The 15,256-nt window shown below is 28.8% G+C and overlaps 3 protein-coding genes across 12 annotated transcripts; 2 read left to right on the plus strand and 1 right to left on the minus strand.

The window, feature by feature from the left end:
- Positions 1 to 42: 42 nt before the first annotated feature.
- rin (ras GTPase-activating protein-binding protein 2) lies at positions 43 to 9,596 on the plus strand. Of its 8 annotated transcripts, none has more exons than XM_015326157.2 (9): positions 43 to 412; positions 1,755 to 1,942; positions 2,034 to 2,214; positions 2,313 to 2,681; positions 2,768 to 3,253; positions 3,657 to 3,846; positions 3,983 to 4,248; positions 4,343 to 4,505; positions 5,034 to 9,596. In XM_015326157.2, the coding sequence occupies exons 2-9, from the start codon at positions 1,845 to 1,847 to the stop codon at positions 5,177 to 5,179; spliced, it is 1,899 nt and encodes a 632-aa protein (XP_015181643.1). In that variant the 5' UTR covers positions 43 to 412; positions 1,755 to 1,844; the 3' UTR covers positions 5,180 to 9,596. The 8 variants fall into 8 exon arrangements, with proteins under 8 accessions (XP_015181643.1, XP_015181642.1, XP_089028283.1 ...); XM_015326156.2 differs by having other exon boundaries at positions 44 to 295; XM_089172157.1 differs by having other exon boundaries at positions 44 to 295; positions 2,768 to 3,163.
- An 849-nt stretch (positions 9,597 to 10,445) lies between these two features.
- On the plus strand, positions 10,446 to 13,597 carry LOC107069110 (eukaryotic translation initiation factor 2-alpha kinase 1). Of its 3 annotated transcripts, XM_015326104.2 has the most exons (9): positions 10,446 to 10,819; positions 11,082 to 11,243; positions 11,402 to 11,558; positions 11,658 to 12,097; positions 12,197 to 12,390; positions 12,495 to 12,671; positions 12,780 to 12,929; positions 13,022 to 13,159; positions 13,247 to 13,597. In XM_015326104.2, the coding sequence occupies exons 1-9, from the start codon at positions 10,753 to 10,755 to the stop codon at positions 13,448 to 13,450; spliced, it is 1,689 nt and encodes a 562-aa protein (XP_015181590.1). In that variant the 5' UTR covers positions 10,446 to 10,752; the 3' UTR covers positions 13,451 to 13,597. The 3 variants fall into 3 exon arrangements, with proteins under 3 accessions (XP_015181590.1, XP_089028284.1, XP_089028285.1); XM_089172158.1 differs by lacking the exon at positions 10,446 to 10,819 and having other exon boundaries at positions 11,195 to 11,336; XM_089172159.1 differs by lacking the exon at positions 10,446 to 10,819 and having other exon boundaries at positions 11,199 to 11,328.
- LOC107069112 (divergent protein kinase domain 2A) lies at positions 13,589 to 15,094 on the minus strand. The gene is given in 5 exon segments (XM_015326107.2): positions 13,589 to 13,810; positions 13,912 to 13,970; positions 13,973 to 14,041; positions 14,112 to 14,412; positions 14,468 to 15,094. Coding segments are annotated over 5 exon segments (1,260 nt in total). The 5' UTR covers positions 15,077 to 15,094.
- Positions 15,095 to 15,256: the final 162 nt, after the last annotated feature.

The following is a 15,256-nucleotide window of genomic DNA, read 5'->3' on the forward strand; positions in this document are numbered from 1 at the left end:
AGTTTCGTGTGATCTCGGAAGTACTCAAATTCTTTCTATTTGAACAACTCTTTAGTGTTGGTCTACTGCATGTGCTGACACCAAGGTGCTCTCGAGTCCCAACAACTAAGAACTGTTTTTATAATTAATATCATCGTGGTGGACTGTTGTTACTCTCGCGGAAAGGTTGATCTCTCTCTCTCTTTCTTACTTTTACTCGCTTTTATTCTGTTATTATCTTCCCGGCTTTCTCAATATCATCGGTTAAACTACTCAGTGCTTCTTCGCGTCTATCTAAGACCACGATCCTTGTTGGGTGAGTGTAAAACAGTATAATAATACAAATCCACGTTTAAATAGAGTTCCCTGCACACGCGGGGACAAAGTTCAGTGATATTAACCATTTTGCACAAGGGAGATTATCTGAATTAAGGTAAAATATAAATATAATGAAAGAAATAGAAGCATGCAAAGAAATATTATCCGATATCGTCATTCTCGTTTATTCTACCATTTCCCCCCGTTTCCGACCATCCTTCCCTTCGTCATCTCTGTTTCAACGTTCTCTAACTTCCCCTTACTGAGAACCCGGTTTCTAATTTACCGATAACTATGATCATTTTTATCGTATAATTGATTTATTATTTTAATACTTCTATTTAAAATATATCAATCATAATAATGTATTCATTTATTTATCCATAAGGATTCTTTTGATTTCTAAAATTGTTTATATAGTTTTAGTATATATATCACATTTCTTTAATTTTCCCCAACGGCGTGCTTTCTGGGGAATTTTTAGCGTAAGCGTACAATTTACGCTAGAAACGAAGAAAAATCGCCATGCTTGCTTTTGCTGCTGGCTTTTTCTTGTAATACCCACCGGGTAGTCCCTTCCTTCCTCTCCCCCCTTTTTTTCTTTGTTCTCGGATCTGACCTTTTTCTTTATTCTATTTTATTTCATTGTTTGAAAGAATGTACCATTCTCGGACATTCTTTATCAAATTCTTACCTGTTTTTCGTTAAAATATTTTTGAACAATAATATTACATTCCTTGTATTCTCTCGTTTACCTTTTACCCGCCTTTCTTCTTTCTCATACTCTTTTCGTTGCCCCTTCCCCTCTCCCACTTCTCTTCTACTTCTTCTTCTTCTTCTTCAACTTCTCTTTTATAGCGTGAACTCGTAGCAATGAACACGCGTTAAATTCTTGCTCGAAATTTCGCTTCTATTTCATCTCAATAATTAAATAATTTTTCCTAGTTTCCACTTTCCTGCAATTTTCACTTTTTTAGTTTTAACGAATTCTATTTCATTTTGCATCCATTGAAATAGAGAAAAGAAAAGAAAAAAGTATTCAAAGTACTACCCTCGTGGTATTTGTGTTTATCTTATTTCTATTTTAATTTAAGGTACAAGGTTTCTTTTTTTCGTTTTCTTTCTTTTTTCATTTTTTTTGCTCCTTTTTTTTTAATAAGTAAATGTTTTGGTTAATCGACTTTTTTTTTTGTAAATAATTATTTTTAGGGAATTATTATGTTTCTCCCCCCTCCCCCCTACAAACATTTCTCATTCGGCGTTAATGTCGTATTTCTTTTCCATCTGCATCAGTCTCATGTGATAATTCTCAAGCAGGACACTTGACTCGATGCGCAAAAAAAATTAGAATTTTATTCTTTTTATATATATATATTTTTTTTATTTTAAATGTATTTTAAATATCGATGATTAGAATTTAATTTCATTTCATTAATTTCATTTTGTTTTCGTTTCAGATAACTGCCTTTTTACCAAACTGCTATCTTGGCAAGTCTTTAAGCGATCTATTCTAACTGATTGTTTTGAGATACGTTAAAGAAAAGAAAATGGTAATGGAGGCTTCCCCCTCGCCGCAAAGCGTCGGTCGCGAATTTGTCCGGCAATATTATACTTTGCTTAATCAGGCTCCCGCACATCTTCATAGGTATTTATTAATTATTTTATTAAATATATATATATTTTTTTATTTGTATATATTTGTTAGACCGTACAATATTGACAAAAATATTTTCCAGGTTTTATAACCAACATTCATCTTTTGTGCACGGAGGATTAGACTCTAATAGAGAATCTACACCTGCTGTTGGACAAAAGCAAATACATCAAAAAATTCAACAACTCAATTTTCGTGATTGCCATGCTAAGATCAGCCAAGTTGACTCACAATTAACATTGGAAAATGGAGTTGTTGTGCAGGTAAATAATAATTATATTTAGTTACTTTACTTTTATGTACTTAATTATTTTAATTATTTTATTTGATTTATGTTTAAATATCTTTTTTATACCCTTAGGTTTCCGGAGAACTGTCCAATGCTGGTCAACCAATGCGTCGCTTCACCCAAACTTTTGTACTGGCAATACAAGCACCCAAAAAATATTACGTTCACAATGATATTTTTAGATATCAAGACATGATTTTTCCCGATGAAGAAGAAACGGATGTTAGTGGTATGGAAGGTGGTATTAATGAAACAGGTGAAAGAGATGCTGAAGAAGGGGGGCCTTCCGAGCCAGATGAAGATGAACATCAAAATCAAGGACAGCCGCTTACTGGTACTGCACCAGCGGCTGAACCACAAACTCAGGCTACTCTCATTTCTACTCAACAACCTCAATTGCAACAACAACAGATTTATTATGCACAACCACCGCAGCCATTGGTTAGTGAATGAAATAAAACTATAATTATAAAATGATTATTCTTATTAAAGTATTTGTTGCAATTTTTTAATTATTGTTATTTCAGGTTCATCCGGTAATGCAACAAGTTTTGAATGGAACTGTTCACGAAGAAACCACATTGATTAATCAACAACCCCAGCCTCAGCCTCAACAACAACCACCTCCTCCTCCTCCAGTACAACAACAGCAACAACAACAACCGCAACAACAACCACCACATCAATACATTGCTGAACCAACGGCACAGATTCAATTTGCTCAAGAAACAGAGACAGATACCGCTGCAGAAAAACCAACATCAACCGAGGAAGAACCACAAGCACAACCAGCTGAAACTCAGGAACAGACAGAAGCTGAAACAACATATTCAGCAACCACGCAAGAATCTGAACCTGAACGTCAAGTGTCTCCCAACACCACCAACATTAGCAGTAGCGGACCTAAAACATATGCTAATTTGGTAAAATCGTTTCCAAGTTCGAACTCCACTCCTAGCCCTCAAGTTCCGAAGATCTCTATGTCCCCTGTAAGTTCCCATAACAATCGCAAGGTATTTATTTTTATTTTCTTTTTAATTTTTATTTTTTAATCATTTATATTTTTTATTAACCCTTTGGCCTATAACCATGAGTCTGACTCGTGGTAAAGAATTCGTGTTATAAACGAAAACCACGATTCTGACTCGTGGTGACGAATTTGTGCATAAGATGCCGCGTATTATTATTACAACCAGCGAATTCAGTTGTTTCACATCGAATATACATTAAAAAGTATACATTTTGTACCAGTTTCGGGCACACGACTGAAGAGCTGAATGGCACGGCGCGCGATCTATCTTCTTGTTTACTATGGCTCGCATAATCAGCAGATACCGTGTAGGCCAAGGGGTTAAATGCACGTGTTAGGAAAGAATAAATATATAAGATGTATGTTAATCATATATTATTTTTCAGCCACCGATGACAAACTTAAGGTTAGATGATAGATCACAATTACACCCTACGGGAAGCGCAGCGACGTTATCAGGAATGAATGTTAATGCTTCTCAACAACAGACGCACAGAAATAATAGCAATCAACAACCACAACAACCACAACATCAACAACAAAGAGCTTCAAGAGGTGGTCTTGTTCAACGAGGTAGCAGACCTAATATATTCCAATTTGTATCCAATATCTAATGCAATATTATTTATATATCTAATACCTAATGCAATATTATTTTAATCTCATTTATATAACTAATAACTAATGTATATATTCATTTTCTCACGAATAGACGGAGAAAGACGTGGTGGAACAAGACCATGTCAATACAGCGATGCCCATCAATTATTCCTTGGAAATTTGCCACATAACGCATCAGAACACGACTTACGTCAATTGTTTGAACGATATGGTAAAGTTGCAGACTTACGAGTACACAGCAAATCCAGTGACAGGTGCAAAGGTCCTTTGGGTAGCAATAATAATACTAAAGTACCCAATTACGGATTTATCACTTTTGAAGATCAATTGGTTGTAACGAAAGTATTAAACTCATTGGTAAGTTATTTAACACAAATATCATTTATCATTTTTAATATAATACAAATTATTATTTATTACAATAATAATTATTATATTTTCAATTGTATAGCCCATATGTTATCCCGATGAACATGGACAAAAATTAAACGTTGAAGAAAAGAAAACGAAACCCAGGATGTCGATGGATGGAAGTGGAGGAAGATTAAATTCAGGTGATGGTAACATGCGTCCAATGGGACAACAACAACAACAGCAACGTGGACCAGGTAGAGGTCGTAAAATAATCATAATTATTCTAACTATAGATATAATAATATATGAATGGGTGTCTAAAAAAAAAGGACCTATATGTTACATACCGTAAAAGCCTATAATACACACTATGATGGTGTATCTTATAGATCTTTTTATTTTTAAATCTCTTCACTTGGTAATCTTTTTTATTCAAGGAAATATCTTTGTGTCTCTGAGTATTGATCCTATATTAACTTTTCTTTCCCTATATTAAAATCACAAACAAACAATACGTGTAATATTGTTAAACTAATTATGAATTAATTTTACTTTAGTCGTTTCTCGTCCAAAAATTTATCCAAAAATTTATTTGACCTAGTGTATGGGATCACTAGAGTACACCCTAGGCTCTTCTTTTAGATACTCATTCATACATATACATATTCCAATTAATATATTCTAACAAAGAATCAAGAAAAAAAGAGAAAACTAGATAAAGATATATACATATATAGTATTGATCGTCGTAACTGTTCGTAAAGAGTAGTATGATACATCGATTGTAGGTGGTCCAGGAGTGATGAGGGGTGGCCAGCATGGAGCTCGTGGTGGCCGGGGAGGTTTTCCAAGAGGAGGAGATGGTGGTAGGGGAGGTGGTGCAATGAGACAACCTGGTAATCCCAACAATGCCAGTTATCAAAATCGTCGCTAATACAGAGATGAGAAGTGACAGTTGATCAGAAAAATATCATCTTTCCCATTCCTTTCTTTATCGAATATTAAGTCTTTTGCTTCTATCTTTATTACATCATTTACCTCTCTTTATCCCTTAATTTTTCTTCACTACCCCTACCACCTCTCCTATTCTCATTTTTCCCATCCTCAACAATATCCACCAGCTTCTTCTAAATGAATAAATGAATGAACGAAAGAAAGGATACAGAGAACCCAGGACTACTACTACTACTACTACTATTATTTCTACTATTGCTACTACCTACTACTACTACCACCACCACTACTACTACTACTACTACTACTATTACTTCGTACGCCACTCGACATCAAACCTAAGATGTCGCTCTTGTACGCTTATTATACCTGCTTGACAACGTTCGTCAAGCAGTTAAAACTATTAAAAAAAAAAAAGGGAGAAAGAAAAAACCAGTGTCGGTGGGTCAACATACGGAAAACCAGGACGAGAAAAGAAATGAACTCTTCTAAACTCTAAATTCGTGATATATCGGATTATAATACAATATTATACATATACGTATGTATAAACAAATAATAATAATATGAGAACATCTTCGTTCGCGATTCTTAGTAAGCCAATATATAAATATATATATATGTATAATTTTCTTCATCGAACATTTCAAGACTTTAAACAAAAAAAAAATAATATTAATGATAATATTAATAATAGTAAATAATAATAATAATAAAGAGAGAATAATTGTCTTTGTTCTCTTATTTTTGTGGCCATCCAAGTTTCGATGAAGTATTATAATCGAATTTATTCAGCATAAACCTAACACAGCCTCAGTTAGAAATTTTAAAAGACTTTACAATGAAAAATTTAAAAAATGAGAAATAACATAAAATAACATGAATATTAAAAGATCAAAGACACGCATTCAAACATCATACTTAACATTCATATATATGTATATATAAATATATGCATACGTATACATACACACTTTTCATATGCACGTGTTTAATGGAGTGACGCGTGGACATCATCTGTCTACAAATCTTCTGAACAATGTTTTTCAACAACAACAACAACAGTTACTACTACAGGAGCAGCAACAACATAGACAAGCAATAATCATCTTTGAAAATAAGAGAATGTTAAAGAAGAAGAAGAAGAAGAAGATGCGAATTGCTTTGTAATTTATTATTAGAATCTTTTAATTATGAAAATGAGAAAGTTACGTATAAGTAGTTAGAAATCTAAGTTTTTTTCTTTTCTTAATATATTTTCTAAATTTTAATTTTATTTCTTTATATATATAAAGATCTATCTCTCTTTCTTTTTTATTCTTGTTAAATAAAGAAACGTAAGAAACGTAACTCTCTTATTCTTGAGATTATGTTTGAAAATTAATTATGAGCTAAATTTATCCTATAATTTAAGTGAAGAATAAGAAAAATTTAAGATAATAAGAAAAATTTTAACAACAACAACAAAAAGAATAAATCATTATATGATAAATAAAATAACGCATACTCTCGCAATATTATTATTATTATTATTACTAAATTCGTTATAAACTAACTGCCGATATTATAAAGTGAAAAAAAGAAAAAAATAATACACCTTTCCACCCGCCCCTATCTTTCTCTATGAGCGCAAAAAGTAAAGTATTAAATAAAAAAAATTAAATATAGTAATAATAGTAATATCAACTCGAAAGGCGAGATTTAATGATTAATTAAATAAATAAATAATTGTTCATATATAGTTACTGTAGAAATTGGTCGGACTGTTGTTAATAAGAAAAAAAAATTTAACGAGTAGAAAACTGCAACTGTTCTGTGGTCGTGATCAACATAAAAGGAAGAAAAAAAAACGACGAAACTAAAAAAGACATTGTCAAATTGTTTTTTTTTACAGACTAGTATAAACACATATATTTAAAAAAAAAATATATATATATATATGTATGTATATGTATAAATACATATATACGTTATATGCATGATTAATCGACCGGTATCGATTGATAAATGATGATAATAATATTAATAATAATAATAATATTAATGATAATAATAATACATGAAATATTTCTTCAACTGCAGCTGGTCTCGCCATTTTTCGCCAATCATACTCTTTCTCATGGAATAGCAAGTGATTTTTCTTTATTTTTTTTCTTTTTGGTATTATTTTTATATCTATTTTTATTTCATTTCTTTCTTATTACTCATCATGTAAAACGCGCATCGTGTATCCTGAATCATATTTTTGGTTTAATTTTTAAAATAAATTTTTTTTTAATTTTCTTTTATTTGTTCTTTTAGTTATGTTCCTTGTTTTATCTTTATCCTTCTATTCCTTTTCTTCCTTTTACACGTTACTCCTATTATTATTAATTTTTAAATTTGCGAATAAAAACAAATGAGAACGCAATTAAACGTAGAATTAATAATTAAAAACAAAGAAAAAAAATCGTACCTGTACTTCCAAATCATCATAATATTTGTATCTTTGCGTGATTACTTCATTTTAATTATAAATTATGAACGAATGAATGAATTGAAATATTGAATTAATTAATTAATTAATTGTCTATTACTGACAAACCAATATAGTGGTGTTTGGTGATCGCAGAACTCGCAGTACGCTGATTTAAATAATAATAATAATAATTTATAACAAAAAATGCAGTGAAAATTATATAATGAAAATAAACAACCAATTGACATACACAAACAGAAACACATATACATACAAATTATAGTTTTTAAGTATTATAGAAAACGGGGCTTCTCAACTTTTCCTATTTGGCTACTACCCCTTATCATCATAAACTCATAAAAATACCATACGTAAAGTCTTGTTAAATTAATTTTCAATTATAGATCAATTTTTTTTACTTCTACTTAAATTTTTGCTTATTCCAAATCTAGTTAGATGACCCCATATGCATTTTGAAAAGTCCTGTTATAGAGAAAGAAAATAATAATAATAATAATAGTAATAATAATAAATAAAAAGAAATCAAGTGCATGTCTTCGAAAAGCATACTTTTCTACATGCCGATTTTTAAATTTAATATTCTAACGAGTCGTCGATTAAAATCGGCACGTAGAAAAATATTTAATATTAATATTATTAGTAATATAATAATAGTAATAATAATAAAAATAATAAATTAATAAATATTAATCGTAATTAATGAAACGAAAGAAAAGGAAAGAAAGATTTAAAAAAAAAACAGATAAAAAAGAAAAGAAGATGACCTTAATAGAAACAAATTCGAATTAAACTAATATTTTTCTTCCTCGATAAACATTACTATTATTATACATAATACTATAAATTTATTATTAATTATATATATATATATATTACTATAATTATTAACCCTTTCGTTATGCATAAGAATTTGCTCCTACGTATGTAAAATCGCATGGTGTACGACCCTTATGGAGTTATATGGGACAATAGGAGCCAATGCATAAACGACCCTTATATGGGTTGTCAATAACTAAAGGGTTGAATATAACATAGATGAGTGGACAAAGATATAAGACTTTTGATATTCGATTGGAATGAATTTTTAAATGTTTGAATGATTGATGATAATGATGATAATGATGATGATGATGATGAACATATATATCCTAAGTATCTATATATGTATATGTATGTATGCATATGATTATGTGTATATATGTATATGTATATAAAGAAAAAAAAGAGAAAAAGTAGTTGAGTTTTTCCTTTTTTTTCTTTTTAACTCTTTTATCCCCCTTCGACGAGTAATAAATAATTCCCGTAAAAGTTAAAACAAACGAATAAATAAAAATAGAAAATAAATAAATATAAAAATTAAACCAAAAATAAAAAAAGAAAAGAAAATTAATCAATAAATAAATAAGTAAATCTTAGAATTAAATTATAAATGAAAAAAAAAATATATATATATATATATATACATGATAAATATGATAAGTTAATGAACTGTATGTTAGGGAAATGGTGTAATTACATTTTTTCAAAAAAAAAAAAAATTGAGAAAATTTTGTACGTTTTATTTATAATTAATGAAAATTATGTTATTTATCTTCTCAATTTTTCTTTTTTAAATGGACTTGAACCATTCTCGTACTAAACAGTTCATGTATTAAAAGAAGAAATATATTAAATAAACAAAAAAAAAGAAAGAAAAAAATTTAACAAGTCGATTTTAAAATGTAAAAATCCACACAAAAAAAATGAGAAAGAAAATAGATTGTAAACAATTTTGTCTTTTTTATACTTAATTAATTCGTCTTAAATTTATAACAGATACACATACACGCATATATATATATTAATAAATAATAAGTATTATACATATATATTGGAAGAGAGAAAGAGAGAGAGAGAGAGAGAGAGAGAGAGAATGAAATTGAAATGCATAAACAAATTTCAAATATAATTTTTCTATTTCATAAACAGTCCTGCGATTATTAGAAAAAAAAGAACAACGTATTTTTATTGGCCTATTAATTTTTAAATTTTTTTCTATTATATTTTTATCTTCAAAGTAATTCGTTGTTAAGTAAAATCTTGAATAGAATGAAATTTCCAAATTTGTTGTAAATAATTTTGGGGCTGGTTGAACATATATGTATGTCCATTATATAAAAATTTGAATGTCTTAGGCCCGAAAATTAAATAAATAAATATAAATTAATAAAATTAAGGGAATAAGAAAGATAAATATCGAATCGTGTTATCGATACTTCATAAATTTTGTCACGTATTTATTAAAAATCATACACAAACAATAAACACGATCGTCATAGCTTATCGATTAATAAATAAATAAATAATTTAATTAATTATAAATATCATTTAATTGTAAATGCAAGAATAACAACAAAATATTAGTAGAATTTTATATTAATATTATTTTTTTTGCAATAGAATTATTCAATATTTTTCTTATACGCATATATTAACACTAGATTTACCGCCATTTTCAGTATACCTATTTCTACCACACCAGTCAAAATGACTAGTGTATAAAAAAAAAATTCTTTTTGAGGCTTCCAGCTTTTATTTACTATTAAAAAATAACAAAAAATGTTTAACAATAATAATTTTAATAGATAAATGGATTTATAGACATTTTTAAATAACAAAACGCTTAATTATTTACAGTTTGTCAATATTTACATATGTAGATATTGCTGTGTGTACACTTTCCGCATACACTTTTTTTTGCATGTATTATAAATATTTATAGTTTTATTGTTATTGTAATATCCTATTTGACTCCATTTGCGTACAGGAACCGTGCCACTTTTAGTTGGTATATCAGCTTCATGTGGTTTTTGCCTTAAACTTCTTATGGGTTCAATCTATTTTCAAATTTTCGCGCGATAATGAAAGTGAATCTATAAGACGTTTTTATTGGTGAACGAACCTTGTGGAAAGTTCTGCTGCATAATGCATTCACCTTTTTTCTATAGTCGTGTATATCTAGTCGTGTCGAAATTAAGTTAAAATAATAATATAATTGAAAAAAATCATTATCAAATATTAATTATTATTAAAAAATGGAGGAACGATCGGAACAAGATAATCCTTGGTCTAATTTAATGACCATAACTAAATTTGATCGAGGTAAGTGACTTAACCTCTTCTATAATAATATTTTGAAATTTTGCTTCGAAATTCAAATATTCCACGAATGAAAATACTTTAACATAATATATAATAACATTAACTAATGAATTATCTCACTAACATCAGATATTTTATATTAATTTTCTTTTAATACTTAGAAAAAAATATCAATAGAGTTATATTTTTTTCTTTTCTAATATTACTCAATGCAATTTGGATATACAATTGGATAATGAAATAATAAATAATTTTTTTACAGGTAATAATAACAAGACTCCAATTATATTGGATAACAGAACAGAAACACAAGAAAACATGAAATTAATTATGGCTGCAGCACGTGTTTTTATCGAATCCCTGATTAAACAAATGTGTACCATGTGCGAAGGAGATACCATTAAGAGGGATAAATTATATCTCAGTAATAATAAATAATAAATTATCTATATGAAATAAATAATATATATAAATATATACAGGGTGTTTTGTAACTGGTGGTACAACCGGTTAGGGGGTAATTTCATATAATAAATTAAGTTGAAAAGGTATTATAAAATATAATTCGTATTTATTTTGCAGTGATATGCAATACGCTTAATGAAATAGGATTAATAGATACTTCTTATAATTCTACGAAAGTGGAAAATATACGTAGCCAATATGAAAATGCTTTACATAAATTAATTATGATCGCACGTACTGCTGCTGGTTGTGAAACTCCTTTAAATGTTCCAAAGTAAGTTACATGTTTTCTTTTTTTTTTTTTCTTATCAAGATAACATTTGTAAATCAACCTTAATTAATGATATAATTTTTTTAAATTTATGATATTTAGTTGTCTGATGGTTGAATTGTCACGATATCGTAGAGAATTTAAGGAAAAAGAATTTATTTCTGCTGGTGGCTTTAGTAACGTATTCAAAGCATTACATCTATTGGATGGTATTGAATATGCTGTGAAAAAAATAGTAGTAAAATCTAACCAAGTGAGTACCTTAAAACAACACCTTGAAGAAGTAAAGGTCCTCGCTAAACTAAATCATCCCAACATAGTTGCTTATAAGACTGCTTGGATAGAACCAACGTTAATAGCAACTATTGTTCCAAGTTTGCCCAATATTGAGGACGAAAGAAACAAGAGTTCAATTGTCAAACATCGAAGTAAAAGATTTTGTGAAATAAATCATTATAGTAATAGTAGTCTATCGATTTCTAATAGTAGTAACAGTAATGAAAACAATAGAAATGACACATCATTAATGTTTGACAAAACTGGTATGTATATTTTCGCAGAAAGTATTGACAATTATCTAATAAATCATAACACTATTAACAAAATATTTCATTAACTCAATTCATTTACTAACATTATAGGACAAAAAATAATCGAACTAAGTACTGATGATAGTTCAGATATTGTATCGTTTAGAAACGATAGTGAAGATTACAAAAGTAATACTGATCATTCGAAAAGTAGCGTCAGTAGTACTGAAATTACTGACTCCATTGATGCTTCTAGTAATAGCGATAGTAATAAGAAAATCTCACAATATGATTCACAACGAATGGTTAGTATTATTTTATTATTTTTTAATATATATGTGTTTATACGATAATATATTTCTTATACATTTTACAAGTTTTATTTGATGTTTTTTCCTTGTATACGCAGGATCATGGTTTAATGACTTTGTATATACAAATGGCACTTTGCCAGAAGACATTACACGAATGGTTAAAAGAAAGAGATGATCCTTCTTCACATGAAACAATTACTACAATATTTATACAAATTCTTCAAGGAGTAGATCATATACATTCTATTGGCATGGTACACCACGATATTAAGGTAAAATAGATATATTAATACAGGCGGCCCTTATGTGCAAAAGTCGAGAGCTACTGTATATAAAATAAAAAAATATTGAAATATTCATTTTTTTTTATATCATTCTAGCCAAGCAACATATTCATAACGGAAAGTTTGCAAATCCAATTAGGAGATTTTGGTTTAGCTTGTCCATTACAAAGAAAAAATCATGATACTATACTTGGTACGCGTTTATATGCAGCACCCGAGCAACTGAAAGGAAAATGCAATCCGAAGGTATAAAAATCACCAAGCAAACAATTATAATTTATTTAAAATTTATTTTTAAAATATTTCTATTTTTTCATTTATTTATTTGTATATGTTAGAGTGACATATATAGCTTAGGAATAGTTTTATTGGAATTACTGACTCATGCAAAAACACAGATGGAACTTTGTCGTACCATTGAAAAATTTAAAAAAGGTCAAATACCGACATCACTAACTACAAATTATCCACAATGGGTAAGTTTGATATTTGAAAGTTTTTTTATTAATAAATACATTTCTGTCTCTAAAAAACAATATAATTATATATAATAATTTATACAGACTCAAATAATCTGCCAACTGATAGAAAAAGATCCTGATAAAAGGCCATCGACGAATGAATTATTAATGAATCTAAGAGAAGACAAGGATACAGTAATATCACAATTAAAAGATGATATTGTTGGAAAAGAAATGAAGATAAAAAAACTGGAAGAACGTATCGCCGAATTAGAAGCTAATATTACCAAACCTAACACTCTATAAATGTTTTTTATTTATTCGTTTGAGTCCCAGAGGATATTGAAAAGACACTGTCGATTTTTTCGCAAACAACACAACCGCGCTTTCTCTAAATGAAAACTAAATGTTCTGGGTTTGGTTTATGGATTCCATAAAAATTGTTTAATTATATACCCTTGTTGTTTCATTCTTTTTTTCTACGATAGCATCTAACAATTGTTTTAGATGTTGTCCTCTGTCAATTCGATTCTGTAGTCGATCGTAAAAAGCGCATTGATTTATTAAATTCTCCAAGTCAGGATATCGTTTTAAAATATCGTTAGGTATATCGTGTAAAAAGCCGCCGGGAATTAAACTATCGCTGGTTTTTGGTGACAATAAGATCTACGAATGAATAAATAACGACATTTAAAAATCGTTTCAAATGCATTACAATAAATAGAATTTGAGATCGATGGAATTATTTAAATTACGTTCAAACATACCCGACAAATAGCGTAATAATTATGATCGCTTAATCGATGATTACATATGTCTATTGAAGAAAAGGAAAACAATCGAAACAATTAATATCAATTGTATTCTCTTGTATTTTATTCCACGTTGCAGATTTATCTAAAACACATATATCTATGAAATTAGGAATCTGAAAAAAGTTTAATTAATTTAGAAAAATATTAACTACCTTTATCTAATATATTCTTATCGACAACAATGATATTTTCTAAATCGATAAACTTAGCGATACCATTTGAATTAACAGCAATGTTATCTAAGGAAATATCGGTCAAATAAAATCCAAAATGTTTATTCTTAAATGTAAACATATGAGCTGCGTTTAAAAGACTTGAAACTATTTTTGCTCTATAAATCCATGGAGCATCATAATAAGTTGCTATCGGTGATCCTGCATATTCTTCAGCAATGATCCTTCCGCAAGAGCCTAAATATTTTGGTACCGGCCATCCTTTACTTTCAGGTAATATCTGAAAACTACACAACGATGTATATTTTAAATTAAACACACATTTGTCGTATTACCTGAAGCAGAAGTGGTTCTGGATTAATAGTTACCAATGTCCACAAATTTATATAGAAAATATTAGCATCTAATTCTTTATTTTTAACATATAAATTATAAAACAAAATATCTATATTTCTAGCACTTGGACAAAGTCTTAATAGACTTTTATGATCCTCCATAAAGCTGCTTACTATTTTCCTTTTAACTAATTCGTAAAAGTCAACCTTAAAACTATGATTATATGTTTCAACGTTATTTTTACAAAGAAATTGTAAATTCCTATTTTTACAAAGCATGTCATCGAATGCTGTCAACTCTGATGTATGCGCCAACTTTTTCAACACCACTTTACTTTTGAAATATTTTCCCATGAAGACATTTTTGACACCAAACAAATAATTAATCAAAGAATACATATCGTTTAGCGTAACATTTATATTTTTAATATAATTACATTCAGAAATACCATAGCAAGCAGGACATTTATGAACTTCACATAATTTCTCTATGGGAACATTTATATTTACATTTATATTTACATTTACGAAGATAATAATAAGTCCGATTATTAAAACGAGACTGCATTTTTTAAATTTAATTATATTATATAAATACGATAAGATCATTAAAGCATTATATGAGTTTTAAATATTATCTTTCACGAGCATACAATCAAACAAACTAATCACAAAAATAACAGCTGATGCGACATCAGAGCACCTAGCGGTAAAACGACGAAAATAGAACACAGGAGAACGAACGCATTGTTGAAAAGTGTCACAGAGTATAATAATGAAATTAAGTTC

Source organism: Polistes dominula, unplaced genomic scaffold (assembly GCF_049000335.1).
Source record: "Polistes dominula isolate Pdom_NZ unplaced genomic scaffold, Pdom_raw_medaka contig_73, whole genome shotgun sequence".
Taxonomy (NCBI): domain Eukaryota; kingdom Metazoa; phylum Arthropoda; class Insecta; order Hymenoptera; family Vespidae; genus Polistes; species Polistes dominula.